Source organism: Tachysurus fulvidraco, chromosome 21 (genome assembly GCF_022655615.1).
Source record: "Tachysurus fulvidraco isolate hzauxx_2018 chromosome 21, HZAU_PFXX_2.0, whole genome shotgun sequence".
NCBI classification, from domain to species: Eukaryota; Metazoa; Chordata; class Actinopteri; order Siluriformes; family Bagridae; genus Tachysurus; species Tachysurus fulvidraco.
In genome coordinates, this window is record NC_062538.1 from 3,272,163 (window position 1) to 3,291,053 (window position 18,891).

Here is an 18,891-nt window from a genome sequence, read left to right on the forward strand (position 1 = left end):
CAGACTGACTAGGCCTGACAGCCCCGAATCTGGTTACAATAAACATCTTTGGCCTACAACATCACCTACATATGTCTTATGACAGCAATTGTAATATTTTGCAAGGCCTAATACTTTACTTTGGTTATAGTATTGTAAGGAATAATATTTTAATTATTTCTACTAAGATATTTTACAACAAAACCTTTGCTCAGTTGGAGTTTCGGCCAGATGTTCTGAGACCACCTCACTTTTATTTTCTGTATATTCTGTATATTAAGTCAAGTATATAGCTAAATTAACATTATGGACCATGCTTTAGAATCAAAATGTTGCTTTTTTCAGACGTTGCTTGGTGTCAGACATTATCACTTAATTCTAATATTTCATATTTCTAGATAAGTTCTAAAAAAAACAAAACCTTCAACTTTCTTAAATTACTTTTGTACTTTTGCCTAAAACGTCTTTTTACTGCCACCACGTGTTGAAAGTTATATTGCAAATAAACGCATAATAATCTGAACAAAGTCCCATAATGTGTCCTATCTACCCAAACTGTCTTTGCGCATGCGCGATGTAGATTTATCCCCAGACACGACGCTATCAAATTTACATTGCGCATGCGTGTAGTACAGCATAATATCAATTAGTAATATCAATTTACATTTATCTTTCTTGTTTTGTTAAACAGCACCTCTAAAAACAAACAAACAAACAAACAAACAAATGTTTAATTTATTCAATGTTTTTTAAATGGATATTTGGTTAAACTTTTAAAAGGTTATGTAGTAATAATATAACATTAATTAAATACTTAATGAATGTCAAAATGAATACATCAAAAAATAGATTTTTTTATCCATAGAACGTATAAATAAAAATACAGAAACACTTATACATAAATGAAACACCCTTGTGTAGTCATTCATATAGTCTAAGGCTCATGTGGGGCAAGTCGTGGCCTAATGGTTAGAGAGTCTGACTCGTAATCCTACGGTTGTGGGTTCGAGTCTCGGGCAGGCCATGACTGAAGTGCCCTTGAGCAAGGCACCGAACCCCCCCAACTGCTCCCCGGGCACCGCAGCATAAATGGCTGCCCACTGCTCCGGGTGTGTGTTCACGGTGTGTGTGCACTTTGGATGAGAACAAATTCTGAGTATGGGTCACCATACTTCACTTTTCACTCATGTTGATTCTATTCATCTTTAGATTGTATACGTGGAAAATTAAGCTGTTAAGTTTCACTGATTTGGCATTTGTACATGTAAGTGCTTTATTTGTTTATATATTTTAAGTTAAAGTGTTGAGTGACCAGGTAAAGTTCTCCACCAGATGAACACAAAAGAATTTGGTGTTCTTGATGATCTCCACGGAGGATCTCTCAAAGTCAGACTGGTTGTTCTGTGCTCAGCGGAAGTCAACCATCTCTTTAGTTTTAGCAACATTCAGAGACAGGTTGTTGCCTCTACACCAGGCAATTAGCAGTTGTACCTACTCTCTTTATGCTGACTCGTTGTTCTTGTTGATGAGACCCACCACGGTCGTGTCACTGGTGAACTTGTTGATGTGGTTCGATCTGTGCAATGCTTTACAGTCGTGAGTTAGCAGAGTGAAAAGCAGTGGACTGAGCACACAGCTCTGAGGGGCTCCACTACTCAGTGTGGTGGTACTGGAGAGGCTGTTCTCGATCCCGACTGACAGGTCTCCCAGGAAGTCCAAGATCCAGTTGCAGAGGGAGGTGTTCAGGCCTAGCAGGCTTAGATTCTCATGTTTGTGTTGAATGCTGAATGCTGAATGCTGTTTGGACGATATGCAAACTGCAGTGTGTCCTATGAGGGTGGGAGCTGGGTCTTGATGTGCCTCATGACGAGCCTCTCGAAGCACTTCATCACGATTGGTGTGAGTGCGACGGGACGATAGACATTGAGGCAAGGCAGGGCACTGTAGAGTTTTTTGTACAGTCACCTACACAGACGGATACACATTCTTCTCAAACGCCCTGGGGTAAACCCAGTATGTGTGGGTACGGGTATCTTCAAACAAATAAAAAGCTAGTACTGCAAATCTTGAAACAAAAACTGAATGATTGGTAAAAAGTGATCTTCTTAAAAAAAACAACTGATCACTCCGATCACCCGAAATGACTCCCTGCACAGTGGAACCCCTCATCTGAAATGCAACAGTATGGGGGTTGGAGGCTTCAAGGTCCTGTGTGGGTGGAAATGGCAACAGTCCAGAGCACACAAGATAAGTAAATCATAGCTTTCTAACTACCTTACAACTATTGTGCGATATTGAAGATGCAATAAATCCTTTCTTCATGCTTTTTAAATGTTTGTTCCACACACGCTCAACTCCGTGGCAGTATAATTCTTTAAAGCTGATCTATGACTGATATTGTAGTTTTATATTTTGTGTATGTATATGTAGGGAGACATAAATCAATGAGTAATAAAACATTAACCAGCAGTGGGGTGCCTGGAAGCGGTTGAGCTACAGCGATCTGTCCAGGAGCTACATCGCTCAAAATTATCACCAGTCCAAACGTGGGTTTGGTAAGTCTAAATCCTTTTATTTTATCCTTCAATATCGTTCTCGCTTTTCACGTACGGTCAACATGAAGTCATAAATACGTCTGAATTACACGCTTTGGAGTTTAATTTCCAAAAAGGCCATGAGTTCGGGCCTCTCATGCCTCGTGAAACATGTGAATACCTGCACGTAACTTTAATGCATTTCAGTTAGTGTTTAATTAAACCACTTTTAAAAAGTATTTTTAGTCATTATCATATTTGTTTTTAATTATTCAAATGATTTGTAATCAGTGGAGTTTTTTTTCCACTGGAGTAATGAATTTTATTTATTTATTTTATTTTTTAAATAAATTGTCAATGAATAGATAGCATATAGCATATAGCATTTTTTTTCTTCTTGTCCTGCTTTCATACAGAATCCATATCTCCCAAGCTGTTTAACTCCGTGATAGTGGATTGGGAAAAAAATTGGATGATTCAAATGCAAACAAAGCTGTAACTGATTTGTATGCTTCGGTTTTAGAGGAGCGTGGGTAGAGGTCACATGGATTTTCACATGGATTTTTCATGAACTTTTGCACTTCGATTTTGTTTTTGTGGTTTACAAAATATTTTTTTTAAATTACAGATTAAAATTTGCATTTTTTATTTTAATTTAAGAATATTTTTGTTGTAATATTAGGTATATTATTTAATATAGAAGTGTTTCTTTTTTCGTTCACAAACGAACAAATCGTTTCAGATAGAATTACTTTGTGCATTAAGTATCAAATTAAATTAGGAACATATTCAGAACAGTTTCATATTTTTATTTAGAATGGCTTTAATAATTAGTACTTAATTATACAGTGTGGTGCAGTTGCGCCCAATCGATCCCTGGATCTCTTTGGTGTAAGAGGTGAGTTAGGGCAATAAAACATGCAAAGTGTAGTTGGTAACATTAAAACAACTTTTATTTTGTGGCTTTCAAGCTTCTTCTTCACTTTGAGGTCATTCGTTTATGTTTATCTTGCATAGAGTGAGGAATCAAGATAAAATAATATGCAATAATAATTCACTGATTTATGTTTCATGGCCAAAATATAATGGACACATGTTCATCACCTCTGTACGTGGATCTTCCCCAAACTGTTACCACAAATTTGGAAGCACAGTTATATAGAATGTTTTTGTACACTTTAGCATTACAATTTCACTTCACTGGAAATAACAGGCTCGATCCGGTTCCAGCACGACAATGTGTCTGTGCATAAAGCAAAGCTACATGAAGACATGGGGTGGAGATTAATGTTTGAGAGGAAGAACTCAAGTGTCCTGCTCAGGACTCGGACTCAACCCCACTGAACACTTTTGGGATAAACTGGAACACCGACTTAACCCCAGACCTCATCATTATGTACAGTACAAAGCTACATGTAGTTCCCTTCTTGAAAAAAAATGGAGGCTGTTTATAGCAGCAAAGAAAAACCAATTTAACGATGATGGATGTGATTGTCCACATACTTTCGGCCATAATATGTGTTAAAAGATCAATCTTTTTTGTATGTTCGTTCTTTATCATAACGAACATGCCTCTTATATTCATTCATTCATTTTCTACCGCTTATCCGAACTACTCGTTTCACGGGGAGCCTGTGCCTATCTCAGGCGTCATCGGGCATCGAGGCAGGATACACCCTGGATGGAGTGCCAACCCATCACAGGGCACACACACACACTCTCATTCACTCACACACTCACACACTATGGACAATTTTCCAGAGATGCCAATCAACCTACCATGCATGTCTTTGGACCGGGGGAGGAAACCGGAGTACCCGGAGGAAACCCCCGAGACACGGGGAGAACATGCAAACTCCACACACACAAGGCGGAGGTGGGAATCGAACCCCCAACCCTGGAGGTGTGAGGCGAACGTGCTAACCACTAAGCCACCGTACCCCCTTATGACTCTTATGTTATTTATTTATTTATTTATTTATTTATTTATTTATTTATTTATTTATTTATTTATTTATTTATTTATAAGCGTCTTAATACTGTGTGAAGTAAAATGTATAAAGTAGAATGAAGTAAAATGATTTCGAGATCATTTTCAGTCGTCTGATTCGTTTGATTAATTGAATAATTTTTTTAAATAAAGGCCCCATTGTAATGGAAGAGTAGAGCTTTAAATTTTCAGATGTTTCTTTCAACTAAATAATTAGGCAGGAATAACTCTTTTTTTTCTTCAATACTTTCTTATTCAATATTGAATTTCACATCGTCCACCTTTTTAATGCCCGTTTTAATGCTTATTTGAATTCTATTATAATTATTATTATTATGAAAGGAATATTTTTGCTTTGTTGACAGTGAAGTGCTCTGTGAATTTGTCAGTTCAGCACTAGATGGCAGTAAGAGTGCTTAAAGACCAGTGAAAACTTGACACTGAGTTCATGTCCTTTACAATCGATTTTTGCAGTCTATCATTTTGGAGACAACAATCTATTTTGCGTTCAATTACACCATTGTGTATTTTATCCAAATTAAGTGCTACGTAGCAAAAGTGTGACCTGAATAATGGACACGAGGGACGCAATGAGGGACGTGAACTAATGTTTGTCGTAAAGCTTAGTGTTTTTAGTTCCTTACTCTCATAATATTCCTTCTGTTTGTTCTAAACCTTTAGAACAATACTATTCTGAGTAAATAACCAAAATATAACCAAAATTTCGATCATTGTCTTTTTAAAATCTCATTCTAGCTTTAGCAGGGGTTTTTATTTTTATTCCCACTCCCGCCCAATACCAGAGGAATTCTGACCAAACCTTCCTGCTCCCACAGTCAGTTGTGAGAAAAACCGAATAAAGAAAGTCCAGTAGAAAATATTCCAAAATCTATGTTGATGAAAATGAGTGAAGGTTAACGTCCTGCAGCTCCATACTGACGCTCGATACAGTCCTATGTTAAGACATTTGATAAGTCCAAGATCATGTTGTGAGCTGTAAGTGTTTTCAGTCATTAACACGTTTTAACACATCACGTATAAGCATCAACATCTTGTGGAAACTGGACTGTAACAGGGCTGTGGTCGAATAGTGATTACATTTCAGTGTGACAAAACTGCAACCCAGTGATGAATGAGAGGCAATACAACAGGAAGGTATTATGACACAAAGTTTTAATTAAATTAAATTAAATATGGTTTTGCTTTTTAAGGATAAAGGTGTATTCGGCTACAGTACACCAAGAAATCAGTGTTCCATTGTGCCAGTCATTGCAGCTAAATATCACTTTATGTTTATGTTCATTAGTTAAGTTCACTAGATGTGAGAAGTGGCAAATTTTTTTTTAATTAAGCGCCCTGAGAACAAATTCTAAAATCTTTTTTGAAAAAAAAAAAATAATAATAACAGCATTTGTTAACATCCTTATCCAGAGCAACTTACAGTACATTGTTATTTTAAACAACTGAGCACTTGAGGGTTGAGGGCCTTGCTCAGGGGCCCAGAAGTGGCAGTTTCCTTGTTGACCTGAGATTTGAACTCACAATTTTTTTGAACAGAAGTCTTAACCATTGCTTAAAGAGACTTACATTTTTATACAACTGAGCAATTGACAGTTAAGGGCCTTACTTAGGAGCCCAGCAGTGGAAGTTTGGTGGACCTGGGAATCCAACTCACAACCCTCCAAGCAGTAGACCAACAACTTACCCACTGTTCTGCAACATTCCCATGAGATGTTATATCCATGAATACAGCAGATTCATTATTTATTCCTGCTTTGGTCTGCACTCCCAGGCATGCGCTGACCAAGTCTTCTTTGGATGGTTGTCCAGGTTCTTTTCAGGTTCTTCTCTGACTAACTCATCTCTAGCATCCAACAAACTTGCTGAGGAAGAGCTTCGTTAGTTGAACGAATGGTATAGGGACAGGAGTGAAGTTTTTACAAACAAAGTCATGATTTTGGTGGCATTGAGTGATAATTCTATTCATAGACGTCAACTCCTCGTCAACAGCCGATTCTCATGACTCTTCATCTTCTGCTATTTTAATACCTGAGCGAAGTTTGAAGGTTTTGTAACATTTTATATGAATTACGATCAATTTCAGGGCACTTTCATGCAATCGGTTGCTACAGAGTTAAGCCAGAAGCATGTAAACTGAATCTAAATGAAATTACATACAGTACTAAATGCAGTTCATTAAATAAAGTGTCCTTCTGATGTGATCCAGGTCAACGTGGAGAATATGAAGCTCTGTCCTTCACTGCTGATGCTGCTCTGTTTGCTTAGACATGGACTGATGGTAAGATGAACTTATAAACATAACACGCTTAAGATTCTAGCAAGTTCTAGCAAGACGTATTCTCAGAACAACTGGATCATTGGACAATCAATGTCTCTGTTTTGTATTTTCCCCATTAATGGTGTTAGCATGGAAATACCAGAGAGGTCATTAGATGTGTAACGTCCAACCAATCATTTTCTCTCTTTTTCTACTAATTTTAAGGGTGAAGTTTCTCCTGAGAACGCCACTCTGCTCAGCTCTCTTCCACTTAATGGCACCAGTACTCCTTACCAGGTTGCTCAGGACTGCAACCTGAGCCTGGAGTCTCGACAGGCTCTCGGTGGCGCTATAGCTCAGCTGGGGCTAAAGCTACTGGCGAATCTGCAGCCTGGGCCTGAACAACCAAATGTCGTTTTGTCTCCACTGAGCATTTCTCTTGCGCTTTCACAGTTAGCTTTGGGTGCGTGAGTCAAAGTGGGATCGATCGTAATTTTCACATTATTTAATAACGTTCGATATCATCATTAATGCCTTGCTTTGATCAGGTGCCAGGAATGAGACTAAGGAGCGACTGTTAGGAGCTTTACATGCGGAATTGTTATCTGACTATTATGAAGTTTTAAGCTGCCTCCAAGATCAACTGATGGTCAAGGCCATTAAAGTGGCCTCTCGTATCTACCTCAAACCAGGTGAGTCTTGAGCATGGCTGAAATTGTACATCACACATTACTCCATGAATCTTAACAGACGATATTGTGGGTTATTAGTGTTTCCTCTCGCCCTCGATTAGGCTTTGACCTGAAGAAAGACTTTCTGGAAAAATCCCTTCAACTGTTCAGATCCGCACCTACACCGCTCACTTCTGTAGACGAAGTTAACCAGTGGGTCGAGGAGGCTACCGACGATCACATCAAGAACTTTTTGTCCGTTCTTCCACCCAGTGTTGTCTTGATGCTGATAAATGCTGTTCATTTTAAAGGCAAGTCATAACCGGATATAATAAAAGCTAATATTGTCATTTGCATGATCTTAATTCTAATTTGTACTATTTAAATAATTTGAGGTGATACTTGAAAAACTTCTAGAAACAGATAATTCCTCTAGTTGTAAAACCGAGCCCATGTTTGGTGTTTAGGGGAGTGGAAGTCTCGCTTTGACGCACGCTTTACCACCAAGGATCTTTTCTACATTGACAGACAGACATCAGTAAAGGTGGACATGATGATGGGGTCCAAACATCCTCTCAGCATGTTTGTGGATGGAGAGCAAGGCATACAGGTACTGTTTTGTGGATTTATTCATCTGAACACTGAGACTGTTTCCACTCTCTTTTTTATAGCCACATAACCAGGAACAGCTATATACTTGCTTATTCATGCGATTATCGAATTAGCCAATCATGTGATGCTACAGTAGGTTCAGCTAAACAGATTAGAAAAAAATCACCTGGTCTCTTTCCAGTCTTTCTAATCCGGTCATGTTCACTGTTGTCCTTTAGCATAGTGGCTGTTGTGTAAAAATTCCCAGGTCACCAGTTTCTGAAATACTCAAACTGGCACCAACATGAATGCCACAGTCATTGAGATCATATTTTCCCTCTTACCCACTAACTGAAGCTCCTGTATCTGCATGATTTTTATGCCTTTGTGCTGCTGCCACATGCTCGAATGGCTGATACTTGAATATATGAGCAGGTCAGATAATGGATTCATTTATTGGCTCTATGATTTACAGAAAGGAAATGACTTATAAATGACTTATAATCTTGTGCCACCCAGATGAGTTTGGTGTAATGTTGAAATGTATACCTATGTCTTGAAGTCTTCCTTCATTTCTTCAATACATTCTTGTAGCTTTAAACTCTAGAAGCACAACAAAGTCAATCTGTTTGTTTCACATGATTTCCTTCCTCTTGTCTAGGTTGCTCGATTCCCTTTTCAGGGAAATGTAAGCTTCCTGGTAGTCATGCCCATGCCATCACAGAATTTAGCAAGAGCAGCTACCAACCTCAACATCTCCGATCTGTATCGACGTCTACCAAGCGAGATACCAATGCTGGTCAAACTGCCCAAGTTCAAACTAGAATATAAACAGGATTTGCAACAAGCACTCACAAGCATGGGTGAGATTTCATCTAAACTTTTTAAAGATGGTTGTTGTTAATGTCATGCTCCAGACTGTTTAAAAATGCACGTCTTATTGGTTCTTTGGATGAATAAGAGCACAAAATTTGAACGAAATGAGCATAATTAACTTTAATCAACCTGTAGGCAAAGACGAGGTTCTTTTGAACCTCAAGACAAGGAACCAAAGAACCCTTTACGCTGCTAAATGAGAGCCTGCTGATAAACTGGAGTCCAATTTAAGCTAACGAACATCAGATATTTCTCTTTGCATTAATTGGTTCTTTTGGCTTTCAGGATTGGGTACACTATTCTCTGGACCTGATCTATCCGGTGTTGCAGAGGGTCCACTTGTAGTCTCGGGTGTGCAACATGCCTCCAGCATAGAATTAAATGAAGAGGGAGCTGTGGCCTCAGCTGCTACATCGGTCACTCTGGTGCGCACCATCCCCATATTCGCGGTCAACATGCCGTTCATCTTTGCTGTGGTGGATGACGTCTCGCACACGCCTCTCTTCCTCGGCATGGTCACCAACCCAAATCCCAGAGCGACTGTCAAATTAAGTGATGACCCAGAAACCTTAGGTATTTTGAACAGCAACATGCCAAGCGATATGCCACAGAATGATCACCCGTACTCAGATAACATGCTGCATGATGATTCTCAGTGAATGAGGAAGTTAAGGGACTCCCCAAACATTAGAATTGGGGGGAATTGGCGTGAGAAGAGCACAGAAAACACATGGACCTCTCTCAGTCACACAGTGTACCTACACATGCATGTTTTTATAATACGATAGCCATAATACCACAGGACTTGGATTTAAAAACTAGCTGATGTCTTTTCACAAACGTTACAGTTTTTTATTCCCTTTGTAATGAAGCAACAATCATATATTCAGTCTGTTGTTGTTGTTTTTTTCACATTTATTTGTGCTTTTTCTTTTATTTGGTCATTGCAAACTGCATGTTGTCAGGAGGTTGAGGTGATGTAGCTTTTTCTCCTCCTCTGGTCTAAACGTTAGCAATTAAAATGTCACTTTAAAAAAAGTGTTCTCATATTTGCATCTCTGTAAAATTACAATATTACTGAAAAATCAACGCATTCTTTAAGTCTGGGTTTTGTTTAGACATCCAGTTGTATGTAAAGCAGAGTTCAAGTATGGATATAACAAATAATTATATACCTGTAAACTTTCATAATCAAGAATTTTAATGGTGCATTACAATTTGCTTCAGTTCTTCTTTTGAATACCCTTTTATGTGGTTAGAAATTTGTATTAATCTATTTAATTAATTACATGAATTAAGTGGTGTTGCAGTAATAATGCATTCCAGGGTTTTGGGGGAAGTAAAGATAATAAAATTAAAATTGAGATCTGGCTTTGGAGAGTCTGTGTGGGGAGAAAAGACACGTCTGGTTCCAAAGCATCTGCATGAACAGGTTGGTTTTTAGAAGATATACAGTATGTTTAGTGTTATAGATGGAGTTAAGTCAATAAAATGTTATCAGAATTGTGAATTTATCTACAGATTGCGATGAGTTGTATGTGAGATTTCCGCTTATGTATGAGTAATTAGATATATTTGTCATCACAGCACATTGAAATTCTTTCTCTTTCTTTCTCCTAGCTTGCTAGGGATTTGGGGTCAGTAAGGGGGCCAACAGGGTATAGCACCGCTGGAGCAGAGAAGGGTTAAGAGCCTTGTTCAATGGCCCAACAGTTGCAGGTTGGGGTTTGAACCTCTGACCAGTAAACTTAACCGCTGAGCCACCACAACCTGAGTGGGCAACATTACAAAAGTAGAATAGTCATATAGAGACAGTTACGAAAGTTAAGACAGTTAAAGTGACAGGAGCAGTGGCTGAGTGGCTTTAAAGCTTTGTGAATTATTAAAAGAAGCATGGAAAGTAAATTTCAGCATTTCCACGTAACTTCAGCTGTTTTACATTGTCAGATAACAGAACTGAGGTAAAGCAAGTCCATGGTAATCAGACGATTTGAAACACGGCTGTGCCGCAGATTCCTAGCGCAGACTGTTACGGTTAACAGCTGGAAAGCATTCAGCAAGGAGGTCAAGGAAAGAGTAGAATGTTGATGAGGCCAAACATGGGAGGTTTTGGACTACTGGTGAATGGTCATTTTCTGTACTGTGGTGTAAATGTGTGCTTGCATTTGGTGGGTGGTCTCTACCCTTTAATTTAGCTTACAGAGTAAAATTGAAGGTTGGACATATGGATATAATGACCAGTCAGTTGTGTGCAGAGTGGGTTTAAATATATGTATCAAGCATCTGTATAAATACTATGGATTTTAAATAAATAAATAATCTCCCTACCTGCTTGTCAAGTTCTGTCCTTGCAAATACACAATATTCAGTGACCTGCTTATGAACTGTTGTGGGTGGGATAATACATGGATACGGTAAAGAGGAGGTATAATGGAATAGTATAATGGAGCAGTATAACAAAGCAGTATCTGAAAAAAGTGACCATGTTTCCAACACAAAGAAAGGAAAGGAAGAAAAATGTTCATCTTTTCAGACTAGTTTGTAGCAGCCTAATTTTAATTTTAATTTTGTTTGAGACCATTTTATTGTCTGATCTGAGGGCTAAAGGGAAGAAGTTGAATGTTGAAGCATCCAGAATGAAAGGGTCAGAGATGCTCTAGTGATAAATGTGAACATAGCCAGGAACAAGAGGTCAGTTTGTGCATCAGTGACAAGATACAGACTACGAAGTGATCGTCCTGGTTAAAAAAGAGCAAATACAGGTATTGGATTTCATTCTAACTTCATGTGGAAGTTGTATGAAGGAGAGATGATCAGACAAAAGGGGGAGGAGCTTAATACATGATCCTATATATAATATGTGAACCAAACTAGATGATAGACTGAAGGTGGAGGTGTTTTTTGTTTTGTTTTTTTTTTGTTTTGTTTTTTTTATCTAAAAGTAATTAAAGACATCTTTATTTTATCTTTAAACCAAAGAACCAGTTTTAGAATAACACTTTAGTCCACATCGCGGACGAAATTACACCATTGGATTCGTCCGTGATTGAGAACCGATTCTTTTGAACGAGTCGTTCATGAATCGCGACCGGTCTGTGCAGTGAGGAGGACGGCACAACAGTGACTCCCGAAGCAGTCAGAAGGCAAACAGGTCAGTAAACAATCTTCATGAACTATTTCCTTTCGAAAAATATCCTTTTTTTTTTGTTTTTGATGACATTTGGAGTGTATTTTATAGAGTTATGAATGAAGTCTCATATCTCTGTCCATGCAAGTTGGGGTTCATTAAGTAATTAAATAATTAATTAATTTTAAATAAAATCCTTGTCCTTTTTTTGTTTTTAACACAATTATTTGTACTTATTTGCTTTTTTTAAATTTATTTTTTTGCATTCCAAAATTTGCACATATTAAGAAATGATTCCTTTAATACTTTGTTCGTAATAAGTTCAAGTCTAGAAACTGCATGAGCATCTGCTTAGAAGATGGATGGACGGATGGATGGATGGATGGATGGATGGATGGATGGATGGATGGATATGTGCTACAATCCTCAAGTCTGGTTTTATAATGGCTTGTAATATATGCCACGTAATATTCTCCATTTTAAACCATTTTTTAAGTCTTATAGCTCTGACTTATAATGAAACTCCTCCATAATAACTGGTTTATTGTGGGGGTTTTCATGCTTTCATACCTTTGGGAAAAGGTTTACACAATTTTTTTTTTGCTGTCAATCATTTTTACTTAAAGTTGAGTGGCACTTTAATGACTTCTGGTGCAGTGATTGCTCCTCATAGTGGAGTTCATGTGGTGGTGGAGGAGGAGGTTGGGTTGGATGGACTAACAGTGGGCTTGGCTTCTGTTCTCCTGATGGATATTCATCTTTCTCCCAGTAGAGAATTCTTAGCCAACTGTAATGACTAACAGATGTTCTGCTGAAACAAGAGCACAGAAACAGAGTGTGTGTGTGTGTGTGTGTGTGTGTGTGTGTGTGTGTGTGTGTGTGTGTGTGTGTGTGTGTGTGTGTGTGTGTGTGTGTGTGAGTGAGAAATTCTTGCAGAGGCACCCCCTTGACTTTGGTCCTATATAAATGGTCCAAATCAAAGCTAATGCAAGAATTTTCCATCGATTTCAAAACTTTTGGATTTTTTTTTGAGACACACACATTCATAGTAACCTTAGTAACCAAAATGAGATTTTTTGGCCTCTTTTCTGTTAGGAAAAAAAACATATATGCACATGCGCACACACACACACACAGAAACACACACTTTTTACTTTTACTTTTTTACTAACCATCTAATGAACTGTTTGACTGCCTTTGGTTTCCTAAGCAAGCAAGCAAGCTAGGTCGCAAAGCATGATTGGAAATGCAGACTCCACCTGTAGCCTTAGTCCCACTCCAGTAACATACCACAGATGGATCTGCCATAGCTCTTAAACCATCTGCTGATTGAAAATGTTTCCTGATGTGAACGCTGAACAGTGTGTCGTCTTACAAACAGTGACCGTATGTTTGTATGTGCAGCTTTTCTTCACGTCTCTCACGATGATGAGGATCATCTTGCTGTCGTGTCTTTGTGGTCTCCTTTCCCTATCGTTTGCTCAACAGGTACTGTATAGGTCTCATCTTTTTTCCGTTCAATGCCGTGACTCTTATCTTACCTCCATGGCACATTGTTCTAAAACCTCGTTATCTGTCTTTCAGTCAGACACAGAGGATGGTGGAGCTGAGGATGAGGTGGTCGAGCTCTTCACTACACCTCGCACTAAACTCAGCGCCGCAACCTCAGACTTCGGCTACAACCTCTTTCGTGCTCTGGCTGCCCGTGACCCCAAGTCCAGTGTCCTTTTGTCTCCCATGAGCATCTCAGCTGCCTTCACACAGCTCTCCATGGGTAGCAGAAACGGTTTAATATCCTGTAATTTATTCATTCTTCAATTCAGTCTTACTCTTAAAGGGCCGGTGTAGCTGCAGATCTTATTTTGTATGGGTTTTCAATCAACTCAAATCAATCACAGCCATCCTGTTCATGGTCAGGAGTCAAGGGAGCAAATTTGGCTGTGTTACCTGGCTAGGAGATATGGAGTTACTTTCTTTCCCCATCAGTCACAGTAACACTAGCCAAACATGGACATCTGTGAGCTCATGTTTGCAGAAGAGGGCAGATAGCATTATTCTCAGAGAGCATTTTTACCTACACTGTGATACAGCATGAGCAGCAGTTTGCAAAGATGTATTTGTCTCAGAGTAAGCTGTTGTATAAGGGCTGAGATTCGGGTTGACAATTTGAATCGGTACCGACTTGGGGAGAAAATTTTTGGGGACGAATTATGTGTGGCTGTACTGCAGCCATATTGGAACTTTATGGATAGGTTTGGACGGCACAGTCCATCCATTATTGGATTATCATTCACTCATGAAGGATTATCAGTGATACATTATCAGAACCATGTGTTCTGCTAATACTGTACCTGAATGAGTCTACAGACAGAAAAGTAAACCACTATGACGACCTTTACCAAAGGCAGCACTGAAAGCTCCAGGAGTTATAAGGACTATAAATAGTCTGACTGTTTTAGATTCCCTTCTCTTTCACAGACACCTCCATACTCTAGAAAAGCTCTAAAGCATGCTATGTGAACACCTGATGTTTGTGTGCTGTTTCAGGAGCATCTGAGCGCACGATGAAGCATCTGCACCGGGTCCTGCGCTACCACACTCTTAATGACCCACAGCTACACGACACTCTAAGAGACCTCCTTGCGTACCTCCGAGCCCCTGCCAAGGGCTTCAGCTCTGTAGAGCGCCTCCTCATAGGAAAGAGTGAGCACAAATTTGAAAAAGAGTCTTTTTTTATTTTTTAAACAATATGTAAATCATATGTATACTGTTTTTCTCTCTTTCATATTTGTCTTAAGGACTACGGCCTAACTTGGAATACCTCAGCACCATAGAGAAACAGTACGGGGAACGACCCCAAACTCTCATGGGCGGAGCTCGGGAACTCAAGCCTGTAAATGATTGGTTCAGACAGCACACGGGGGGTAAAGTGGACCGTGTCCTTGGAACTGCTCTCCCACGTAATCCAGCGGTGGTGCCTGTGGGAGCAGCCGCTTTCAAAGGTCAGTAAAGGATTTTAATTTTACCTGTAATTTATTTGATCTAATATTCATGAGAGCTATTTCATGTTTGATTGTTTCCTGTATGTTAAATTATACATGAAAATTACTTAATGAAAAAGAAACAATGATATAAATAGTAAAATCCACTGATTTGATTGAAGGAAAATGGATAACCAGGTTCAGCCAGGCTGGTAAGAAGGAGGAGTTCCAGTTGGATGGAGAAGCCCCAACTACCACAACCATGATGAAGCAGGATCATTACCCAGTAAAGATGGGCATTGACTCGGACCTTGGCTGCACGGTAAAAAAATATATATATAAATAATATACAATATAATATATATATATATATATATATATATATATATATATATATATATATATATATATATATATATATATATATATATATATTCTAATAAAATGGTGTAATAATAAAACTCTCTCGCTAACTAGATTAGTTTTGCTGGTTTAAGTTCTCGCATTCATAGTTCCTATTTTTATCCACTAGGGCCAACAATAAGAACTCTATAGATTTACGTCACTGTTGAATGAAAAAATATAATAATATGGCTTCATTTGTCCCATTTTCCATCACAGATAGCACAAGTTCCCATGGAGGATGGAGTAAGCATGTATTATTTCCTGCCAGATGATGTGACTAAGAACTTGACCCTGATCGAGGAAGCTTTGTCAGCCGAGTTTGTGCAGGATCTGACGAACACACTGCACTCAGTCCAGGTTCAGCTCACACTCCCTGTACTCAAACTAGGCTACAACACTGACCTCTTAGGTCCCCTCTCTGACATGGGTAAGACTGTGGTTCGGTATGACTTGCTTTCCATCTTCAAGCTTAGATTAAGTCTGTTTTTTTTAAAAAGCACTGATGTATTTGTTCAACACCTTGTAACGTACATATTACACAGAAATGTTACTATAGTATTTTGCACGATCTCTCTCTCTTTTTCTTTCTTTTCTGTAATACCCCTGTTTTTTTGCCCCCTCCCACTTTCTTACTTCAAGGTCTATCCGATTGGCTGAGCTCCCCAGAGCTTGACAAGATCACATCTCAGCCAGTGAAGCTGACCACGGTCCGTCACAAGGTTGTCATGGAGACAGCACCAGAGGGTAGCCAATATCCCGGCACCCCGTCGGCTAACAACGGCCAGTCGTTGGCTCTTTCTTACAACGTGAACCGTCCCTTCGTCTTCTTGATTCGTGACGAGCCGTCGGGCGCGCTCCTGTTCATCGGAAAGGTACTCAACCCACGTGACCTGGCGAGTGTATGAAAGCAGCGTACATACACGAGCACAGATACATAACGACATGCGTCTATATACAACAGAGCTGCAGACTTCTACACTAACATCAGGCTTAAGTTTATTGAACTTTTTCAAAGCACTTCTGTGTTTTAAGACATTCACAGTGCATGAACAGTTCAAGCAAAGCTTCTTCAATAAATCAACGTGAACGAATATTAAACAATCCAATCGCACATCTTTATAATTAAAACCCAAGTATGGATACGCACAAATTCCCAGAGATTATCTTTATCAGTAAGTTATGATGCATTAAAAATGGATTTGTTTCATTTTGTGTTTAATAACAGCGTCATACGCATTAAGATTGCCATGTTGGCAAATTCCAAATATATCCGATCCCAAATATTCCAGCTGAACGGTGCATTAAATCGTAGCTTCTAGATAACAAGTATTTGGATTCTGCATGTGAGTGCTTTGTGGATTACTTTCAGTTAAATGTAATGTGCATGACTTCTTTTTCTTAGCAGTTGGCAATTCTGTTTGTATATTTACCAGCAAAAATCATCTGAATTTGTATATTAAGACAAATAAAAGAAAATGAAAAAACATCTGGTCGGTATTCTGTGGTATTTGGTTTGGTTCTGTATTTTGTGATCATGTGTATTTTATTACAAAGCACATACACTGTGGTTTCTTTGTGCGTTGTACTCAGAAGTACTGATGTGAGGAGCTGAGTGAGTTGGTTTGGCTCCAAGCATTATGGGAAAATCAATTCTTCTTTTTAGTCCAGTGTTTATGTAACAGACTTCCATGACACTTTTCCTGGCAGCAATTCACACAAAGATTAAGGATTCACACAGGTTAAGGAGAAATTTCCTCATCGATGACAGACTTTTTTTTTTCCCCATCACCGTTTACCGTAACGATAAACGAGTGTCGTGTTGGTGTTTTTACTTAGTATAAAACAAAGCAAACACAGTTTTGCCAACTCAGCATGTGTTTTTCCAGTCAGGCCTGGAGCCTGGGAAAGTTTTCAGACACCTCTGGAATCTTTAGCCCGTGCCATGTGGAAAAATCCAAACTGCTGTGCAGATTCGACAGTGAAGCCAACAAGAAGTGGAGCTGTTACAGGTTTAAAGCTGACTTTTACAATTGCTTCATTGATACTTCAAATAAAAATGATGTCATTTCAAGTAAGTAATTAAGAAACGTAAGATTTATTAGCACTGTTTAAGTGTAACTTGCGGGAACCGACGCTGACCGATGACGAGGATCGGACCAGGATCTCCGCCATAAGCTCGCTCTCCCACAGTGGCAGATCTGACCCAAATGCTGGGATACACAACATTACATTAAAGATAAAATATGACATGGAAACTTTAACATAAACAAGACGAGACTATGCCTTAAAAACACACACAACATATCAACATATTGTATGTGAATATAATGACTGACAAGGACCAAGACAACAAGACAGGCTTATATATATGAGAGAATGAGATGAGAGAAAAGATATGAGGGAGAGAAAGAGAGAGAAGGTTAGGGAGAGAAAGAGAGAGAATGTTAGGGATGAAGGGATGGAAGGAGGGAGAGACAGAAAGTAAGGGAGAGAGAGAGGGAGAGCGAGAGAGAAGAGAGAGAGAGAAAGTTAGGGGGAGAGAAAGAAAAGAGAGAGAGAAAGTGTGAGGGGGAGAGAAAGAAGAGAGAGAGAAAGTGTGTGTGTGTGTGTGTGTGTGTGTGTGTGTGTGTGTGTGTGTGTGAGAGAGAGAGAGAGAGAGAGAGAGAGAGAGAGAGAGAGAGTGAGAAAGTGAGGGAGAGAAAGAGAGAGAATGTTAGGGAGGGAGGGAGGGAGGGAGGGAGGGAGAGAGTGAAAGTGAGGGGGGGGAAAGAAAAGAGCGAGAGAAAGTGTGTGTGTGTGTGTGTGTGTGTGTGTGTGTGTGTGTGTGTGTGTGTGTGTGTGTGTGTGTGTGTGTGTGTGTGTGTGATAGAGAGAGAGAGAGAGAATGTGAGAAAGTGAGGGAGAGAAATAGAGAGAATGTGAGGGAGGGAGGGAGGGAGGGAGGGAGGGAGGGAGAGAGTGAAAGTGAGGGGGAGAGAAAGAAAAGAGAGAGAGAAAGTGTGTGTGTGTGTGTGTGTGTGTGTGTGTGTGTGTGAGAGAGAGAGAGAGAGAGAGAGAGAGAGAGAGAGAGAGAGAGAGAGAGAGAGAGAGAGAGAGAGAGAGAGAGAGAGAGAGAGAGAAATGGCGCCCACGTGGGAATAAAACAGTGAATATACATGAATAATGCACTTGTCAGGCCCCTGCTGGTCTGACAAGGTACTGTCCAAGTAACTCCTGACATTAAGAGAAAAACACGATATAAAGTAAGTGTTTGTGAGGTACAGGAGTCAATTCCTCACTATGTCATGAGTCAATGAGTCAACAACAAATATAAAAACTACAGCACTAGTGATTTAGGTTACAATTCAAGACATTTTTATACTGTCATGGTGTCAGTATACATTATTTACACACCGACTTCAGACATTCTAAGAGAAGATGCCAACTCCATGTGGTCTCTGAGGACAACAACCTCCCCAT

General features: G+C 39.3%; 2 protein-coding genes across 2 annotated transcripts; both read left to right on the plus strand.

The window, feature by feature from the left end:
- Window positions 1-2,290: 2,290 nt before the first annotated feature.
- serpinf2a (serpin peptidase inhibitor, clade F (alpha-2 antiplasmin, pigment epithelium derived factor), member 2a) lies at window positions 2,291-11,246 on the plus strand. Its single transcript, XM_027153489.2, has 8 exons — window positions 2,291-2,534; window positions 6,731-6,802; window positions 7,007-7,244; window positions 7,330-7,473; window positions 7,575-7,763; window positions 7,920-8,062; window positions 8,705-8,906; window positions 9,205-11,246. Exons 2-8 carry the CDS (start codon window positions 6,746-6,748, stop codon window positions 9,576-9,578), a joined length of 1,347 nt encoding a protein of 448 aa, XP_027009290.1. The 5' UTR covers window positions 2,291-2,534; window positions 6,731-6,745; the 3' UTR covers window positions 9,579-11,246.
- Window positions 11,247-11,798: 552 nt separating this feature from the next.
- Window positions 11,799-16,918, plus strand: serpinf1 (serpin peptidase inhibitor, clade F (alpha-2 antiplasmin, pigment epithelium derived factor), member 1). The gene is made up of 8 exons (XM_027153344.2): window positions 11,799-12,070; window positions 13,451-13,534; window positions 13,631-13,820; window positions 14,594-14,749; window positions 14,845-15,048; window positions 15,210-15,349; window positions 15,649-15,859; window positions 16,072-16,918. Exons 2-8 carry the CDS (start codon window positions 13,472-13,474, stop codon window positions 16,335-16,337), a joined length of 1,230 nt encoding a protein of 409 aa, XP_027009145.1. The 5' UTR covers window positions 11,799-12,070; window positions 13,451-13,471; the 3' UTR covers window positions 16,338-16,918.
- The last annotated feature ends 1,973 nt before the right edge of the window (window positions 16,919-18,891 follow it).